The 19,279-nt window shown below is 41.4% G+C and overlaps 1 protein-coding gene across 8 annotated transcripts in view; it reads right to left on the bottom strand.

The window, feature by feature from the left end:
- CTPS2 (CTP synthase 2) overlaps positions 1 to 19,279 on the bottom strand; it is a 139,137-nt gene that overhangs the window by 79,592 nt on the left and 40,266 nt on the right. For all 8 annotated transcript variants that reach the window (XM_090063116.1, XM_090063072.1, XM_090063065.1 and 5 more), the window contains 4 exons: positions 18,363 to 18,451; positions 16,585 to 16,679; positions 13,027 to 13,089; positions 12,366 to 12,409 (listed from right to left, as the gene is read on the bottom strand). In XM_090063116.1, coding sequence (XP_089919242.1) covers positions 12,366 to 12,409; positions 13,027 to 13,089; positions 16,585 to 16,679; positions 18,363 to 18,451 — 291 coding nt within the window. The remainder of the gene's footprint in view (positions 1 to 12,365; positions 12,410 to 13,026; positions 13,090 to 16,584; positions 16,680 to 18,362; positions 18,452 to 19,279) is intronic.

The raw sequence follows: 19,279 nt of genomic DNA, 5'->3' as shown, positions 1-19,279 counted from the left end.
AGTCATGGGAATTAACTATTTAAAAAGTTAAAAAGTTAAAGAAATGGCTAACTTTTAACTTTAACTGGTTAAATTTTTCAGCTGTCAACTTTTAACTTTAACTAGTTAAAAAAAAAAGTTAACTTCAGCTTTTTTTTTAAAGTATAAGTTAAAAGTTTTTTTTAAAAAAATTAAATTTGGCTTTCCAGAGTTTTTCCTGACACAGCCAGTCTCTAGGACTTACATGGAATGATATTTCTTTATTGAAACTCTAAGACTTCTTGTTTGAGAGCCAGAGTAGTGCACCTTCCTATGAGATATGGTCTCTTAAGAACTACAAGTCCCAGAGTTCCTTAGTTCATATTGGCATTTTCTGTGCATTTGCAGAAGTCAATAGTTGGCTGCAGGAGAGGGAACAAGCACAAGCAAGCATAGACATTGATCCCAGTAAGAGTGGGAGCAAGTAGTGAGGGTGAAGCAGATAAATGACTTTTTAAATTTTAATGAAGATCAGAACCAGCAGCCTAGGGCCCAAGAAGTTGAGCATTACTTCCAATGTGTGAGAAACTTATCTGAGATATCACCTACTATGAAAAAACTATTCATCCGTTATAACACAAGCATTCCCTCATCTGCCCACATAGAGCAACTGTTCAGTAGTGGGGGCTTAGTTTTGCAAGACAGAAAAGGAAAATTGTCAGATGTAAATTTTGAAATGCAGCTTTTGGTGAAGTTCGATAAGCACGTTTAAACAGCTTCTGCTAAGCAACTGAACATTCTTTTCTCATTTAAACTCTTTTTCTCATTTCAGTCTAATTTTAACTTTCAGACACTTGCATTATTTCTAATTCAGATGTATTTCTTCCCCTTTTGTTACCTTTTGAACAGTAAAAATTGTAATAACAGAGGTTTTCCGTGGAAACAGCTTTCATTTGTCACTTGGTTATGAAAACCTCCTTTCTGTTTTCCTTTCCTCCTCTCTCCTTTCTCCTATATGATGCATTGACTTTTATAAAGTACTTCACATGGAGAGGGTGAGAAGGATCTAACATTACATAGGTATCGGTAAATTGTTATTCTGAAAACTGCATGACAAGTATAACATTGTTTTCAGGTAAAGCAAGGTGAGTTATGAGTCAATTAGTGTGCTTCTGTGGGTTTATGGAAAAGAAACCCGCTCACTGCATTTGAAAATGAAAAATGATGCCAAGAGGCAATTCACCATGTTTCACACATTTCTCACAAATCAACTAACTTTTTAATTAGTTGAAAGTGGAAATCTTTAACTTAACTCAAGTTAATTTTAAAGGCTGCTAACTTTTAACTTGAACTAGTTACATTTTTCATAAACTTTTCCCATGATTGGTGGCAACATACATTAAGTGTGGATTAATGGCTTTCCCAGGCTTAATCGAAGTAATTAAACTATGGTTTCAGGCTAACCCCAAGTGGGGAGGCTGCACAAGCAGCTGCATCAGAGTCGCAGGCCAGCTCTGGCAGGAAGCAGCTATACTGAGGTCCATGGAGCCCCAGCCCAGCTCACTGCCAATAGTGGGTGCACCCCATCTTGATCCCTTCCGTCCACCCCAAGGCACAATGAACTGGGCCAGGGCTCCGTGGTCTCTGGTGCAGCTGCTTGCAGCCTCCACAATGCCTGCCACAGCCAACCCAGTTTCCATAGACCAGTGTTTCCCAACCAGTGTGCTGTGGCACAAAAGTGTGCCATCACAGATGAGCCAGGTGTGCGGCGGAATTTTGCCATGGCAATGAGCTACAATATGTATGAGGATGGGGAGTGCCTTAGCAGGTGTGCTACGGAAAATGTTTATTAATGTAAGTGTGCCTTGGGCTGTTAAAGGTCGGAAAACACTGCCATAGACAGTGGCAGAGGCATGCCCAGAGCCTGAGCCTGAGCCAAATGAGGCAGCTGCACCAGGATCCACGGAGCCCTGGCCCAACTTGTTACTGGAAGCAGGTGCACATGTGCAACTTTGAATGCCAGTGCAGCTATGTGCAGCCTCCCTGTCTCCTGCTATGAGCAGCCAGCACCCACCTCCAGCCCCCTGTACTCCAAGATTACAGAGATCCCCACCCTTTACTCTGCTTGTAAGTTTTTTTGTTTGCGTTTTGTGCCATCGTATTTCACAGATCTTGCCCGATTTCACATTTTCCATGAAAAACATGCAATCACAATTTTGGTAGGTCCCTAGGGATTATAAGACAAGGGTCTTTTTCTCCCATGCCAGTTGGGGGAGAAAGAAACTTCATCTTGCATTCAAGTATACATGATAAATTCTTCTAGAACATAAATTCTACAGGAATATTTATGATAATATGGGGATCACATTTATCTTAGTTTGATAGAATCAAGTTTTTACATACAAAGTCATGCTACACCTTGTTTTTTGATTCCAAGTACAAACAGTTTTCCATCTACAGTATCCAGGTTTCCCCCGATTTATGTGGTACAAGCGTTCCTGGAGAACAGTGCATAAATCAAATGTGCATAAAGCAAACCCACTTTATAATGTAACAAATAGGGATAGGTTCCTATGGCGGTGAGGGAGGAAGGGAGGAAGTGAGATTGGGCCTAGAGAAGCAGCAGGGGAGGGGTGCTGCTCCCGGGGCTACAGAAGACAGCAAGCAGAGGGGCCAGAGTAGCACTCACCCCAATCCCAACCCCAACCCCACCCCCACCTGCAGCGGCCCCAGGAGCAGCCAGCGCCAGTTGCCTGCAACTGCTGGGCTGCACCATGCTCTGCCTGTCCTCACTCACCTCTGCTCCTGGGCTGCACCGTGCCCTGGTGCAGGTAGCTGGTGTTGGCTGCTCCTGGTGCTGCTCCAGCATGGGCTGGGGCGAATGCAGACAAACAGAGTCCCAGGAAGCGTGGGGCATGGCACTCACCCCAGCCCATGCTGGAGCAGCCCCAAGAGCAGCCAATACCAGCTGCCTGCACCACCGCACGGCGCAGCCCAGGAGCAGAGGTGAGTGGGGAGAAGCAGAGCCCAGGTGGAGCACGGTGCAGCCCAGCAGCTCTAGGACGCTGACGCCAGCCGCTCCCAGGGCTACTGCAGCCGGTGCTGGGGTAAACGCCATGCCCCGCACCGCCTGGGGCTCCACTTGTCTGCACTCACTCCGGCCCTTGCTGGAGCAGCTGACACCAGCTGCCTGCACTGTGGCACTATGTAGCCCAGAAGCTGGAGTGAACCCAGGCACACGGGGACAGGTGGAGCACGGTGGAGCCCAGCGGCTCCAGTTGGCTAGAACAGGCCACTCCCTGGGCCGCTACAGCTGGGCCTTGGATGAGTGGGGCCATGGCCCTTTTCTCTCCCCACCCCCAGATTTATGTGCTTGGGCAGAGGGGGCGCCTATGCTGATTACATAAGAGTGAATTTACCTCGCATGTAACAAATTATGGGTGTAAATATGCTCATCGCGTAAGAGTGAATTTGTATATAAAGAACCCACATAAAAATCAAGAGAAATCTGTATCTGACTGTATATGAGGGGTCTTTTCTACATGTAACCCAAAAATATTTTTCAAAAGTAATAACTTAAGCGGACTTACCCTCCCTTTCCTGCCTAACTAAAACTATAGCTGCTGCTGAAGACTGGTCTCCATAGGTAGACCTCTGATCTTGAAAGAGATAAAGAGATGCAAAACAGAAGTGACCAGAGGCCCCAGCAAATAGTAAAATTATTTTAAGAAAGGTTTCCTTCATTAGTAGGACTATTAAAAAGAACTTTAAAAAGGAGAGATGATCTTTAACACCCGTGACGTGAAGAACAATAGACCACTGACTCCCTCAACTACCTGAAGAGTAATACCAGCCCAGTTGCACTGAGGTGGAGAAGCACGGTGTTACTCTACAGCAAAATAGTCTGCTTCTCCACTTAATACATGCACCCTGATTCTGGGGGGAAAAGATGTGTGCACTATTTAAGAAAGTATGGCAGCTAACACTACATCTCACCATCTATAGTTCTCTGTTGACTGACAGTTTTGCAGCTGGGTCAACTGTGGAAGGCCATTCACACAAGTCTGGAAAGGGGCTCAAATTCATGTCTCCAGGTGCATCAACCATGCTGCCAATTGCATTTACAGACAGAATCTTCTCATCCAAATTCTTTGTTGCCTGTTTTGTACAACTACTTTAAGTTATATTTTAAACACTAAATTAAAAAGAACATTATTTAAATTACAAACTCAATAGTTAGTAAAAGGGAAAATTGAAATTATTTATAAAACCTTAATTCCTGAAACTTTATTTGCAAAATTGTGCATATGAAGCTCAGTAATCTTTCATTACACAAGCACATTGTATTTATTCTCCACAAGGGCCTGAAATAACAATCTAATTAACTATAAAATGTTAAGTGTTACAAAGGCAACATCTATTATTACCTCTGCTGGCTTTATATTCTGCTTTGGGATAGATTATTCCAAGAAAAAAAAAAAAAGCACTGTAGAGACACTTGGCTGTTTACATCTAGATCCTTAACTGAAGACTTAACAAACATTTGCAGCAACTGAGATAGATTTAAGTGAAACAATGTTTGTATTATTTTTACTGTCCTTTACACTGACGCAGCAGTCAAACATTTTAAACACTTGCTGAAACAGAAATTCCTTTGCCAAAATGAAGCTTATAAAAAACCTCTTCTTTTTAGGAAATCTGCTTCTTGCCCTTTAAGATCTAACCTACAAGGTATTAAGCATGTTTGACTCTCACTGAAGTCAGTGGGAGTTGAGAGTGCTCAACTCTTAGGAAGCTCTCCAGTTACACTAATAACAAACACCTGGCATTTTTAAAAGACTCAACAAAAAGGCTGACTTCAGTGAATGGAGGATGGGCACATACATTCCTTTCAACACAAGACCAATCGCACAGCACTAGTTTTCTTTCTTGTCCCTACAGATTTATAATCTCTGACGGGCTGTGCTTGGGTCCCTAAAGGATAACAAGTTACTGCTGCAATTAAAAACATCTAAATATTTTTTTAACTCATTCACTGCATGACCAACAAATGCAAGTGTCACTATAACTGCTATTGATTTTACTCACCTTATTGAGAGAAAAATAATGAAAAGTAATGAAACTAAGAGGAAGGATGGTTCAGTGATTCAAGGTGCTAGACTACAACTTGGAACAGAGGTTTGAACATGGGTTTCCCATCACAGGTGGCTTGGGTGACTCAGTGAGAGTCTCTTAAGTCCAGCTCTTCAAAGGTGTTGGGTGCCCAGTTGCATTAATATCAATGTGAGTTAGGCCCAAATACTCAAAGGGAATCTAGGTGCCTTATTATTTCTGTACCCCTGTTCTGCCACTGCAAAATAAGAATACTTTTCCAAAGCAGTGCTATGAGGATTAATGCATCATAAGGCTCAGCAGTACTGTGGCAATTTAAGTACCTAAAATGGAAATTGGTGCTCATTGTGTATTAGAAACCCCTCTACTACTTTATGTAGGTCAGTTGTTTTCAACCTTTTTTTTCATTCGCAGACCCCTAAAAAATTTCAAATGGAGGTGTGACCCTTTTTGGATTGTAAGTGTGGGCATTCACATACTTTTGATTGATCATACACATCTTTTGCTCACTCCTTAGATATAGTCTGCAGAGCCCCAGGGGTCCACAGACCACAAGTTAAAAACCATTAACGTAGGTGGCATTTCTTGGAAAAATATTATTTTCTCAGTGGTTAGTCTCCTTTTGGCCAAACATAAAAGTAAGTTCAAACCCCATGTTTTTATTTCAACTCCAACTACATTTAAGATCCTGCAAACACTTATGTACTTAAGCATCTTTCTGCAGTTTAGTAACCACACTGCATTATATGTGGTTAAGTGTTTGCAGGACTGGGTCCTGTGCTAATTTTCTTTTTTTTCTGTTACAAAGTAGGAGAAACTTCTGAGTGTGAACAAATTCACTGCTTATGGGGAAAATAGGCAGAAGAAAATGAAATTTTAAATGGTGTTAAAAGTGTCACCCACCTACTAGGAGAACCTGTTTTGGTCCCAATATTTACAAATAATGTGCATGTTTTAGTCCCTGAATATATCATATTTTAAATAACAGAGAACAAGGTTTTAAAACTAAACTAAACTATTTTGAATCTAGTCCTACAAGGAGCCATTTTTATATTACATTAGAAACTAAGATCGCCATGCAAAAATTGCTCAAAACCCTTAAAATCTCAGTTTAAAATCTGATTTAATAATGGAATGGAGCTAAAACAGCAACAAAAACTTTTAACTGTCAGGTACAAATTCTGGCTTAGCACCCAGTGTAATTATTTATGGTCACTGTAAGGGCATTGCATAGAACATACACAGAAATCAGTGTAGAATAATCCCTACATTAATTATTTATAATATGATAATCATACACATAATATGACTATGAATCTACACTTTTACCATGTCTTAACTCAGGAAAGGTAACTCAGTATTATTACTCTCAGTATCATGATCAAAACACTTCAGAAAATAGAGGTAAAAAGATTAAATAATATGCCACTCAAATGACATGATCAACAGGACTTGAATTAGAAATCAGAAGTTTCTGGGTCTCTAAGATTCCCTCTCCAAAATCCACTGAGTATTAAACATGGACAGGGCCAGGCCACAAAACCTGGCCCTGCAATTCTAACAGTGTAAAATACCTAATCTGGTAAAGACAGCTTGGGAGCAGCAGACCTGGGTTTTTAATTCTAGCTCTGCCATTAACTTATTGTATAACACCAAGTCATCAGAACTCCCTATACCACAGTCCCCTGTATTCAGACAACATTTATTCTTGATTGTTCATCATATCAAGATCTACAGCTATAAAATGCTACATAGGAGTTAGCTGTTTTCATTCTGTGACATAAGTGTTTAAGCTTATTTCCAAAGTTAAAGCAAGGATGCATACAGCATAACTATTAACTGTAACAAAGAAATCAAATATCAATTATATTTTAAAATCCCACCAATACAGAATGTGATCCTATATATGTCTATAGACATGTAGGCATATATTATAAACTATGCCACTAATTTTTCCTTACATGACCCAATGCTTTACTTTCCAGATTCTGTGCTATCCTTTTTTCTTATAATTTTGCTTAGGACAAGCCTTTTAGCCCAGTCTTGCATTATTTGAGTCATAAGAACAAGAAAGCTTTGTATAAAGAAGTGATCGAGCGCTTTCACAACATTTCAAAAGTGAGTGCATTAGGGTTCCAAGCAGCAGACACCTGCATACTAATGCAAAATACGTGGATAATCCTATGGGACTCTACATCTGCATTAAGTTACTGGGTGTTTTTGTAGGGCTGAGTAACAGTTTTGTAATTGTGCTGCAGTATAGAACCAAATGAACAAGACGAACAATAGCCAAACTGATACAGATCAGCAAGTGTCAGACACTCCCTTATATTTTAAGCAATATATTATTCAAACAAGTCAAGTCACAACATTTACCCCACTTAGCCTTGGTAATTAAAAACAAAAAGCTCAAAAGGAAAACTTGTACAGAAACTGTTTTATCAAAATGAATAAAGGAGGTGGTTCAAGCACCTACATTGAACACCTTCAAGAGTAAATTGGATGCTTATCTTGCTGGGATCCTATGACCCCAGCTGACTTCCTGCCCTTTGGGCAGGGGGCTGGACTCAATGATTTCCCGAGGTCCCTTCCAGCCCTGATGTCTATGAAATCTATGAAAAACTTCTGATCACTTTCCAACTAAGCTTATTTGTGCCATTTTAGTTGAGGACACAATCATACTGCACTAATTTTGATTGTTTTAAGCACAATTACCACAATATTTAATATTTTTCTTAAAGGCCTAGTTCCCAATTATATGAGAATCTTAGCTTTCATTTTGTTTTTAAATATAACTTGTTGGTCTTCAAAATAGCACTCTAGAGAAAAGTTGAAAGCAAGGACTGTTAGAGACTCCAAAAAAGGAAAAAAAAAAATGTAAACAAGAAAATCCAAATTTATTCCTTTTCTCTAAATCTTATGAAAACTAATCTCAAGAGTTTTGACTGGCTGCTGACCAATGCATTTTGATCATTCAGGGTTGCAAATACTGCATTTGATAAGCACTGTAGGACATTCCAGGTTCTACAAATGCTTCCAAGAACCCTTGACTGGGGTCAGCAACCTATTGCCCACAGGCCAGATCCAGCCCTTGGAAAAAAATTTTCAGAGGCAGAAAAGGATCTTGGAGTCACTATTGATTCTAAGATGAACATGGGCTGCCAATGTGGGGATGCCGTCAGGAAGGCTAACCATACCTTGTCACGCATCCACAGATGCATCACAAGCAGGGCCAAGGAGGTGATCGTCCCCCTCTATGCGACACTGGTCAGGCCACAGCTGGAGTACTGCGTCCAGTTCTGGGTGCTGGGTGCTGCACTTCAGGAGGGATGTGGACAACATGGAAAGGGTCCAGAGGAGGGCCACTCGCACGATCAGGGGGCAGCAGGGCAGGCCCTACAAAGAGAGACTATGGGACCTGAACCTATTCAGCCTTCACAAGAGAAGGCTGAGAGGGGATCTGGTGGCCGTCTATAAACTTGCCAAGGGGGACCAGCAGGCAATGGGAGAGTCTCTGTTCCCCCGAGCACTACCAGAAGTTACAAGGAATAATGGCCATAAGCTGACTGAGAGTAGGTTCAAGCTAGACTTCAGGAGGCACTACTTCACAGCCAGGGCAGCTAGGAGCTGGAACCAGCTTCCTAGGGAAGTGGTGCTTGCCCCTACCCTGGGTGTCTTTAAGAAGAGGCCAGACACCTTGCCGGGGTCGTTTGACCCCAGTACTCTTTCCTGCCATGGCAGGGGGTCGGACTTGATGATCTGCTTAGGTCCCTTCCAACCCTACCAACTATGAAATTTTGTATCTGGCCTGCATATGTGGGGCTTCAGCAGAGGGAATGAGGATCAGCTGTGGATGCTCCAATGCCACCATGGAGACAAGTGGAGATGGCAGTAGGGTCTTAGCACCTGCCCCCTACCCACCTCCAGCTTGGGGTGTCATTCCAGCCTGCAGCCTGAAAAGTTTGCCTACCTCTGCCCTTCACAATTTGCATAGTTTAAAATCGCATACTCCTCTGATTTCTTTAAAAAGTTAACAGAAATCTTGCTTCAGTAGCCATCTGTGCTTTCCTTCCCCTAGGAAGGAACTTTTGAAAGGAAGAGGAGCCAGCACAAAGAAGAGGAACACAAATACTTCAGTCCTGTTTCAGAGCCTGAGTCACAGAGAATACCAGCAGATGCTACAGCATTAACAAGGTGGCCCCTGGGAGCTGGCTGTGGAACATAAAAGCTCCTGTATCAGTTCATATTCCCACCACCTCACTGGTCAGCCCCTTTTCTCTTGTTATAAATAAAATCCAAAGCTGTTACCACAATGCAGGCTGGGCTAATGTGGACTCCTCAGTTATCAGATTAATATGGCAAGATGTCCAGATGAAACAAGTCAGGGTTCCCTTTGCCTAACCTAAAGTTCAGCTAGCAAAGATCAGCTTTCCAGCTGTACAGCTCTGGATTCAGAAATGTGTTCTTCTGTTGCAAAGCATTCCGATCAGCATGTCTTTGACACTATGGATTCCTGTTTGAAATCTCTGAATTTATCTTGTGAATCATGGAGATCTTTGCTCACCTGACTGCCAATGTAGTGCAGCACCTCATAACACCCTTAAAAGCATCTCACAGAACGTGGCCAAGAATTACTGGCTTAGAACAACCTTCATGTTATATTCTTTTGGAAGTACACTGATGTTACTGAGAATGTCACATTACAGTTTTTCTTAGCTTCCAAGGAAGAAAACAGGGCAGGACAGCACCTTAAAAACTACCTGGTTCAGAGAGGCACATGCTTTTGCAGGTGACAGCCTACTTAGATACTATGAATACTTCTTATGAAGTAGGCTGTTGCCTTTGAAAGCTTATACCTCTCTAAACCAAGTAATCTCCAAGGTGCAACCCTGCCCTGCCTTCTGCCTGACTCACATGGCTAACTCCCTCTCTCAGATTCAAGGAAGTAAACTCTGAAAAGAGAAATAAAAAAGCTGTCTTACAATACCACAAATCCTGCTGTAATGCTCAACTGTTTATCTGTTCTCATGTGAGCACATTTTCAAAGCTGTGAATGGTTTTGTCTGCAAAATTCATGCCAGTTTCAACAGGAATCATGCAAACAAAACTCTGACAATTTTGACAATTTATCTTCAAGTTTTGACTAATGGTTTTGACTAATTTGAAGGCATATTAGAAGTCCAACGTTTTAAAAAACTTTGTATTTTGCAAACTAAAGAGGTGCCTAATCATTTTCACATTTCAGTACAGAATATAATGTTACAGTAGTAGTAGCTTAACAATCATCTGGTTATTAGAAGATATGAACATAAAATCTGTTGTACTGGGTCAAAGCAAAGGTCCATCTAACCCAGTATCTTATCTTCACCAGTAACAACTGGTAGATAAATAAGAGGAAGAGTACAAGAACCAGGACGTGTAGTGCGATTCATCCTGTGTCAGACATTTCCGGCTACCAACAGTGGGTTACATCCCTAACTATTGTTTAATATCTCCTCATGAATTAAGCCTTCATTAAGTCATCTATTCCCCTTTAAAATGCAGTTATATTACTGGCATACATTAAATCCTGTGGGAACAGGTTCTACATGTTAATTATGTGTTATGTAAAAAAAAAAAATTCCTTTTGTTTGTTTTAAACCTGCTGTCTAATCATTTCATTGCAGGCTCCCTAATGCTTATATTATCAGACTTGGTAAAGAACAGTTCTTTATTCACTTTTTTCACACAATCTGAATTTTCCATAATTTAATAGACCTTTATCATCTCTCCTCTAGCTTGTCCTTTTTCCAAGATATAGAGCCTTTTCAGCCTCACCTGGTACAGAAGCTATTTGTTTCCAAGTCCTCATTTGAAATCTTTGTTTTCAGTTCTGCCCCTAATGATTCCTAATATTTTATTTGCCTTTTAAATGCTACTGAAAATGTTTTTTGGTTTGTCTGATGTTTTTAAAAAACTCTCCACAAGTAACCCAATATGTCTTCCCTGAGCTTTAATAGCTAATTCAGTGCTCATTACTGAGTGTATGTATCATTCCAGTTATCCCCTTCCCCCTGATATATATTACACTAAATTTCTCAGTTAAATATCACCTACCACTTAACAGGCTACTCACTCAGTTTTCTGAGATTTTTTTTCAACTCCATCTACTATTGAGTGGCTTAACATTTATAGTAAAACATTTCTAGGATTTTGATTCCTCTTTTTCTTGGTGAGTTTTTCCCCCATTTTCTTGAAATTCCAGATCACCTGTGAAGTTTTCCAATTATGAGATTATCCCATATTCTTTTCAACATTATAAGAGTTTTCTTCCAGAATTCTTCCTAAGAACACTTAGATGATATCAGGTATATGAATACAACTTTATAATAGAGAGATAAGGGACTGATTTAAAAAGACCACACATAATAATACTGAAACCACACATAATTTATTAAATCCATAACATTTTAAAAATCTCAACCTTAAATTTTCAAATATTTTGAGATAGATACCATCAAATATAGAACATAGGAAATTGTTCTAATAACAGACTTGTAATGAACACATATATTTGATAAAATACAATACATTTTACATGGGGGAAAATGAATCCTGCCAGCAGCTTGCTTTATTCTCCATGCTATTTTATTAAACATATTTGTATTTTGATAAGAGCTCTGTCCTCCATCTTCTGGCTTCTCCTTACCTTTCTACAGTAAAATAACCATAATGCTTATCTTTTACTCATAAGAACATTAAATTTGTGGCTATTGCAAATAGTACAAAATCATAAAATCAGCATGAACATTTTATTTATTTATTTTTACCAGTGGGAGTAGATGGACAGTATGAATGAAAATATCTATTGAAACAATAAAAATTTTGAATATGGGCAATAGACATCTCTTCTGCCCCGGCATACGTTTCAGCCCTGGGTCTTGAACTGGACCCAGGACTGTCAGAGCCGGATCTGACAATCAGCTGATTACTGGACCTGGCCCTGTCAACCCCAGGTCTGGAACCTGTTGGAGGGGGCAGAATTAGGGGAAGGAGGGGACTCTGGATCCAGACAGAGAAGCTCCTCACCTGATCTGCAGGGCTGGGCTGGGGCAGCTCAGCAAGGCTGCAACTAGGATCAGAGGACCCCAAACATGCAGGTTTGGCCCGGCAGAGGGCACAATGTTGAGATGTGGCATAACGTTTTTCCAATCCCAAATCATGCCACTGTTTGAATGTCTGCCAGGGGCCTTCATTAACTAAGCAGATACAGTCTTTAATTCAACTAAACTTATAGAAAGAAAATCAGTACTTACAACCGGTTTCTTTGTATTTGTGTCAAATTCTGTAGAATTTGCATCTGGAAAACAAACCAAAACCAAAAAAAAAAAAAAAAGAAAAATCAGCACACGCATCACACATTCTCACCATCCCAGACACGCTACATTCATTTTATCAGTTCTGTGGGCTTTTAGGATTCGATTGGGCCTCTAGGCCTGGCCCAATAAAGGAACGGTAACTAAGTTGCAACTTCAAGAGGAATAATGTTGTCAAGACTCATCCAAATTACAGTTTATTCTCCTGTCTCTTTCTGACTCTTGGCAACAGTAGTTTATTGATGGCCTAAATCCACATTAAGTTACTATCCCATGAAGCAGTTTGGCTTGTCTGGCCAATGAGTGGATGGGGGAAGCCAGCACTCTACCCATTACCCATTCATCTATATTACCTGCCCACCTGCTCCAAGAGAGTATATTATTTGCTATACCATGTAGTCCTCTGCCCCAGAAATAAGTTCTGGGTTGTTTGCGTAAAAGTAAAGGGAAGTGCACATATGCAGTTAAACTAACAGCTTAGCTCCTAGGAAATGGTCACGGTAATCTCAATTCATAACAATATGACTTAAATAACATACAGTTAAACGTAAGGAATAAGACTTTCTTCTAAATCAACCAAATAATAGGATATTGAACTCACCTTTCCAGTTTAAACAGTTTCTTGCAAACTCCACAACAGCCAGCTGCATCCCTAAGCAAACTCCTGCAAGAAAGAGTAAAAAATAGTTTCACACAAGAGAGAGAGAGAAGACCATATAAATGTTCAGGCTTTAGAATCAGCCTCGCACCAGGCTTTAGAATGCCCTTAGTTTCCATGTCTTGATACTCAGTTGTATATATGATTTGCACATATACAATTTCTTAGGTTTGGGGACTTCAGAAAATTTGAACAATAATAGGAATGTACTATTCACTAATCTCTCACAATGCTAGAACTAGGGAATATGCAAATTATTAGGCCCCAGATTTAAAACAAACAAAAAGTATTACCCACCCTTCATAATTAATAGGCGGCATTCATTGGTATGAAAAAATATTTTAGAGGCCTATAATTTAACCATTTTCAAAAGAAAACTGGACAGCTTAGGGGAGAACAAGGGTGATATCTGTGGTGGGTATCTGCTATAGACCACTAGACCAGAAGGGTGAGGTGGGTGAGGCTTTCTTCAAACAGCTAGCAGAAGTTTCCCAGTCACAGACCCTGGTTCTCATGGGGGACTTCAATCACCCTGACATCCGCTGGGAGGGCAATACACCAGTGCACAGGCAATCCAGGAAGTTTTTGGAGAATACTGGGGACAACTTCCTGGTGCAAGTGCTGGAGCTGTCAAGTAGGGGCCATGCTCTTCTTGACCTGCTGCTCACAAACAGGGAAAAATTGGTGGGGAATGTAAAAAAGGATGGCAACTCGGGCAGTACTGACCACAAGATGATTGAGTTCAGGATCCTGAGGAATGGAAGAAAGGAGAGCAGCAGAGTAAGGATGCTAGCCTTCAGAAAAAGCAGACATCAAGTTGTTCAAGAAACTGATAGGCAGGATCCTCTGGGAGGCCAGTCTGAGAGAAAACAGGAAAAGCTGACTGTGTTTTTAAAAAACCTTACTGAGGATGCAGAAGCAAGCCTGCATGTTCAGGAAGACTAGCAAGCATGGCAGATGTTCAGGAAGACTAGCAAGCATGCCAGAAGACCAGTTTGGCTTAGCAGGAAACTCTTCAATAAGCTAAAACACACATCAAAAAAAAAAAAAAAGCTTACAAGTAGTGGAAACCTGCACAAATGACTAGGAAGCAGTATAAGAGTATTGCTGGGACATGCAGGGATGAACTCAGAAAGGCCGAAGTGCAATTGGAGCTGCAGCTAGCAAGGGATGTGAAGGGTAACAAGAAGGGTTTCTATAAGTATGTCAGCAACAAAAGGAAGATCAGAGAAAGTATCGTCCTTTACTGAATGAGGGAAGCAACCTAGTGACAGATAATGAAGAAAAGGCTGAAGTGCTCAATGCCTTTTTTAACCTGTCTTCACAGGCAAGGTCAGCTTCCAGTCTACTGCACCTAGTGACACAGTTTGAGGAGGAGGTGAGCAGCCAACAGAGGTGAAAGAACAGGTTAGGGACTACTAAGAAAAGCTGGATGTGCACAAGTCAATGGGGCCAGATGTGATGCACCCAAGGGTGCTGAGTGAGTTGGCTGAAGTGACCGCAGTCATTGGCCATTATCTCTGAAAACTTGAAGCAATCAGGAAAAGTCCCCAGACAATTGGAAAAGGACAAATATAGTCCATCTTTATGAAAGGGAAGGAGGATCTGGGGACCTACAGATCAGTCAGCCCCACCTTGACTTTAGCAAGACTTTTGATGCAGTCTCACAACATTACTGCAAGCAGGCTAAGCAAGTATGGGTTGGATGAATGAACTGTAAGGTGGATGGAAAACTGGCTGGACTGTCAGGCTCAAAGAATAGTAAATCAATGGCTCAATGTCTAGTTGGCAGCTGGTATCAAGTGGAGTACCCCAGGGGTTGGTGCTAAGGCCAGGCTTGCTCAATGTCTTCATCAGCAACCTGGAAAATAGGATAGAGTGCACTCTGAGCAAGTTTGCAGATGACACCAAGCTGAAAGGAGTAGGAGATATCCTGGAGGGTAGGGCTAGAATTTAGAGTAACCTCTACAAGTTGGAGGATTGGACCAAAAGAAACCTAATAAAGTTCAATAAGGACAAGTGCAAAATCCTGCACTTAGGATGGAACAATCCCATTCCGGTACAGGCTGGGGACCTACTGGCTAAGCAGCAGCTCTGCTGAAAAGGACCTGGGGGTTACACTGGACAAGAAGCTGTGTATGAGCCAAAAGTGTGTCCTTCTTGTCATGAAGGCTAATGGCATACTGGGCTGTATTAGTAGGGGTGTTTCCAGTAGACTGAGGAAAGTGATTAGTCTGCTCTATTCAGCACTGGTGAGGCCACATCTGAAGTACTGTGTCCAGTTTTGGGTCCCCCACTGTGGAAAGCATGTGGACAAATTGGAGAGAGTCCAGTGGAGGGCTGGGACGCATGACTTCTGAGGAAAGGCTGAGGGAACTGGGCTTACTTGGACAAGAGAAGACAGAGGGGATTTAATAGCAGCCTTCAACTACCTGAAGTGGGGTTCCAAAAAGGATGGAGCTAGACTACTCTCAGGGTGGCAGATGACAGAACCAGGAACAATGGTCTCAAGTTGCAGCAAGGGAAGTTTAGGTTAGATATTAGGAAAACCTCTCTCCCTAGGAGGGTAGTAAAACACTGGAACAGGTTACCCAGAAAGGTCACGGAATCTCCATCCTAGGCAGTTTCTAAGATCTGGCTAGACAATGCCTTGGCTGGGATGATTTAATTCAGGAGGGTTCTGTTTTGAGCAGGGGAACAGGACAATTAGAAGTATAACCTCCAATTTGGGACAATTTGGGTCAGTTTGGACAGATCCTGCAAAAATACACTTTGCTTTAGCAGCCATTCTTTACCATCGCAAGATACAGGTCATTGGGCTAGATGGTAAGGCTGTGCAAAGCTTAGGTAGCCAATTCAATTTGGAGGAGATTTGGCCTGATTCAGAGGCTGAATCTCTGAACTCAAATTGAATCAGGAGACCCATGAAAAGGTCCGAATTGAATCGGCAGCCTCCAAAACAATTCGGATATTCGGGCGGTCCCCACTCACCACTGCAGGGAGCTAGACCTGGGGTCCGAGCCAGTAAGTAGAGGGCAGGGGGGCTAGAGGAAGAGGGAAGGGACCATGGGGGGACCCCCAGCCAGCCCCAGCCCCCACTTGCTCCTCCAGGTCCAGGACAGTGCATGGCATCCTGTCAAACCACACTGCACCCACATGATGTGACAGCTACCGCACAGGGAGGGGGTGTGATCCCCACTGCCCCATGCTGCACGGGGTGCTCTGCCACTAGTCCCCAAAGGCTCTGATTGCCGCTGCAGCAGCCAGTGAGTGCAGGCTTTGTTTTCGGGTCTTTTAAGTGCCGGGATGCTGGAGCTGGGAGGAGCAGCCATGGGGTAGGGTGCTGGGGGGAGCAGGAAGGGGGTTGGGCCCCACTCGCCACTACCACACCCCCACCGCCTCTTTGATTCAGAGGAGATTCAGCCCAATTAAAAAAAAAAAAAAATCATCAACTTTAAATCGTCAACACCCAATTATATTTTCTAAGAATAAAGGTCTTACCTAGAAAAGGCTTTTTCTTTTTTCTTGCCCAAGAGATTGCTTGGAGTTTGCCCTCAGTTCCTCTAAATCCAAATCCTCCTGGGACCAAAATGCCACTGTAACAAAATTCATACATAAAATGACTGAGATGCAATATAAGGCCAAAAAGGAAATCCACATGAGTCAGTGAGGAACCTGTCATGCTAAAATTGAATGTGCATGGTGTTATGAGACACACCATATTTTGTATAATCCCAGGGTGCAATGCTGCGAGATCTTTGACAAAAACACACTTTATCAACCTTATAAAAATCTTGAAATTTTGCAAAATATTTCAATGTTTATATAACAACCTTGCAAAAACTGTCACGAAAATACACTAACACATGCACAAAGACAGACAAACTCTTTGAGTGGAGGCAATATCTTTTATTAGACCAACTAAATTGTTGCAAAAAAGTTGTTCTTTGCGAGCTTTCAGACGCACATGCCTTTCATCGGGCAAAAAAAAGAAAGAAATTGAAAATGGTGAGAGAAATTAAAAATGGTCAGAAATCTCTCAGGTATGAAAAAAGTCAGTCTTTGAAAAGCTGTTCTGCAGGAATGCAGATTTAGAGGAGATGCAGGGAACTAAGGCAGGATATTTACCTGGAGGTAACGGATGCCAGACAGGCTGAAGGAGGCCATACACTTGATGTTAAAATTTTAGTCCAGATTGTTGAAATTGGCTTTTTTCTTCTTCTTCACATTGTGAAGTTTCCATTTCAAACGCAAAATGTGACATCTTCCATATTTTAGGGATCTAGGCTGTAACTGTGTCGGTCTAAGCACAAAGGCAGACAAACTCTTTGGGTAGAGGCAATATCTTTTATTAGACCAACTAAATAGTTGCAAAATTTTCAAAGACTGGCTTTTTTTCATACCTAAGAGACTTCTGACCATCTTTAATTTCTCTCACCATTTTCAATTTCTTTTTTTTGTCTGATGAACAACTTGCGTACCTGAAAGCTTGCAAAGAACAACTTTTTTCCACTATTTAGTTGGTCAATTTCAATCTTTTTTATAATCTATTTGATGTTTGATATGCGCTTAAAAACTAGTATGTTCGTCTATATATAATATATATATACAATTATATAAAATATGTGTATAGATATTATGAATATGCTACATAAGGCTGTTGTGTATTATGTGAAAATATTACTGTATTTATTCATATTCAGTACACCTTGCCCCCCCAAAAATTAACCCTTTAAAATTGGGGTATATCTTTTAAGATAGGAATCTGACTTCCACACTGGAATGGAGACATGGAGATACTAGACTAGTTGCTGGTGGCTGTGCTGGGCTTCATACTCCATAGAGGATGTGTAGAGTCCACTCATGAGTGTCACTCATCCTCTACCTGCAGCACCACAGCTTCATGTTTAACCTTCTCACAGCTGCTGTCAAATCAGCAGAAGCTTTTGGCTGCATGTCACTAGAAGCATTCAGCCATGGTAAGCCGGGCATTCAGACACAGTAAGCAAGCCCAGACTGTGGAAGTTAAGATTCTAGGCAAATCTTTTTTTCTTCATTCTGTCTTCATCTCAAAAGGGGACATGTCTTATATAAGTAAATAGAAAAATCTTATAAAAATCTTTAATTGTAGTTTTCATGTTGTAAGGTATTTGGCTAACAAAAAAGACAAAGCATAACTGACCTAAGGGGGAATGAAAAACTCAGTTAGAAGAAAATAATACTATACAAAATTGAATCATCCATTAAACTTTGTATACTGAATACCTGATGGCACTTACTCTGCTTTGCATAACTTTTGCCATGCCTGGTGGTATTTTACTGGGTTTTCAACTTCCGTGCAATGCTCAAGCTCTATTGAGTCTATATACTAAAAAAGAAAAATGTGCATCAAAACCTCATTTCCTTCCATAGAAAGAAGCATTTTGTATTGAATAAGAAGCATCTATAGCTTCAGGCAAGCCTGAAACACTTCAAATTAGTCTGCTAAAAATCTGGATATGAAATGCTAGCCAAGGCCCTGAGATTGCAAGTAAATCTATCCAGCTCATAAAGAATTCCTTGTTTTCAGCTATCCAACTGTAAATCTGTTTTCCCTGTGCTTTCCTTTCAGGATAAGCTAGACCTCTGAGACTGTGTGCAGAAGAACTCCTTATGAGTTGCCTCCAGATGGCAACTCTACATAGTAAGACACAGCCGTAGTCCTCTTTCAGGGAGACTTCACACCAGATTTTCATCATTTGCTGATGTTCACTGAGAAAGAAAGAATGGATGAGAAATTTGGGCACTGGACTCAGAAAAGCTGGGTTCAATTCCTAGTTCAGCCACAATTCTCCACTGTAATCCTGGGCAAATAATTCAGTCACAAACAACTCTCACTCATCCAACTGGAATTAGGCTAATCTAAGTGCTGATCTGTGCAGATGTTCAGGGAGGTTAAATAGGGCAAAAAACACCCAGCGTAATTTTACTTAGTTCACCTGAGGAGGTGGGCTAAATTACATTGAGAATAAGTTAGCCCAGAGACGAGCAAAGTCCAGCCCATGGACCGGATCCAGCCAGCAGCATACTCCTTTTCCCAGCAGCCCCTGCCCACATAGCTAGGGCTGGTTTCCATGGAGACCCCAGCCACAGCTCTGCTGTGATAGAGCAAGGCTGAGGTTGCTATGAAGACCAGCTCCAGCCATGCTAGCAAGGC

The sequence above is a fragment of the Crocodylus siamensis genome, chromosome 1, assembly GCF_052110815.1.
Source record: "Crocodylus siamensis isolate JL-2025a chromosome 1, ASM5211081v1, whole genome shotgun sequence".
NCBI lineage: Eukaryota > Metazoa > Chordata > Crocodylia > Crocodylidae > Crocodylus > Crocodylus siamensis.
The sequence above is the reverse complement of the archived record's forward strand: the minus strand, read 5'-3'. Positions and strand labels throughout refer to the sequence as shown.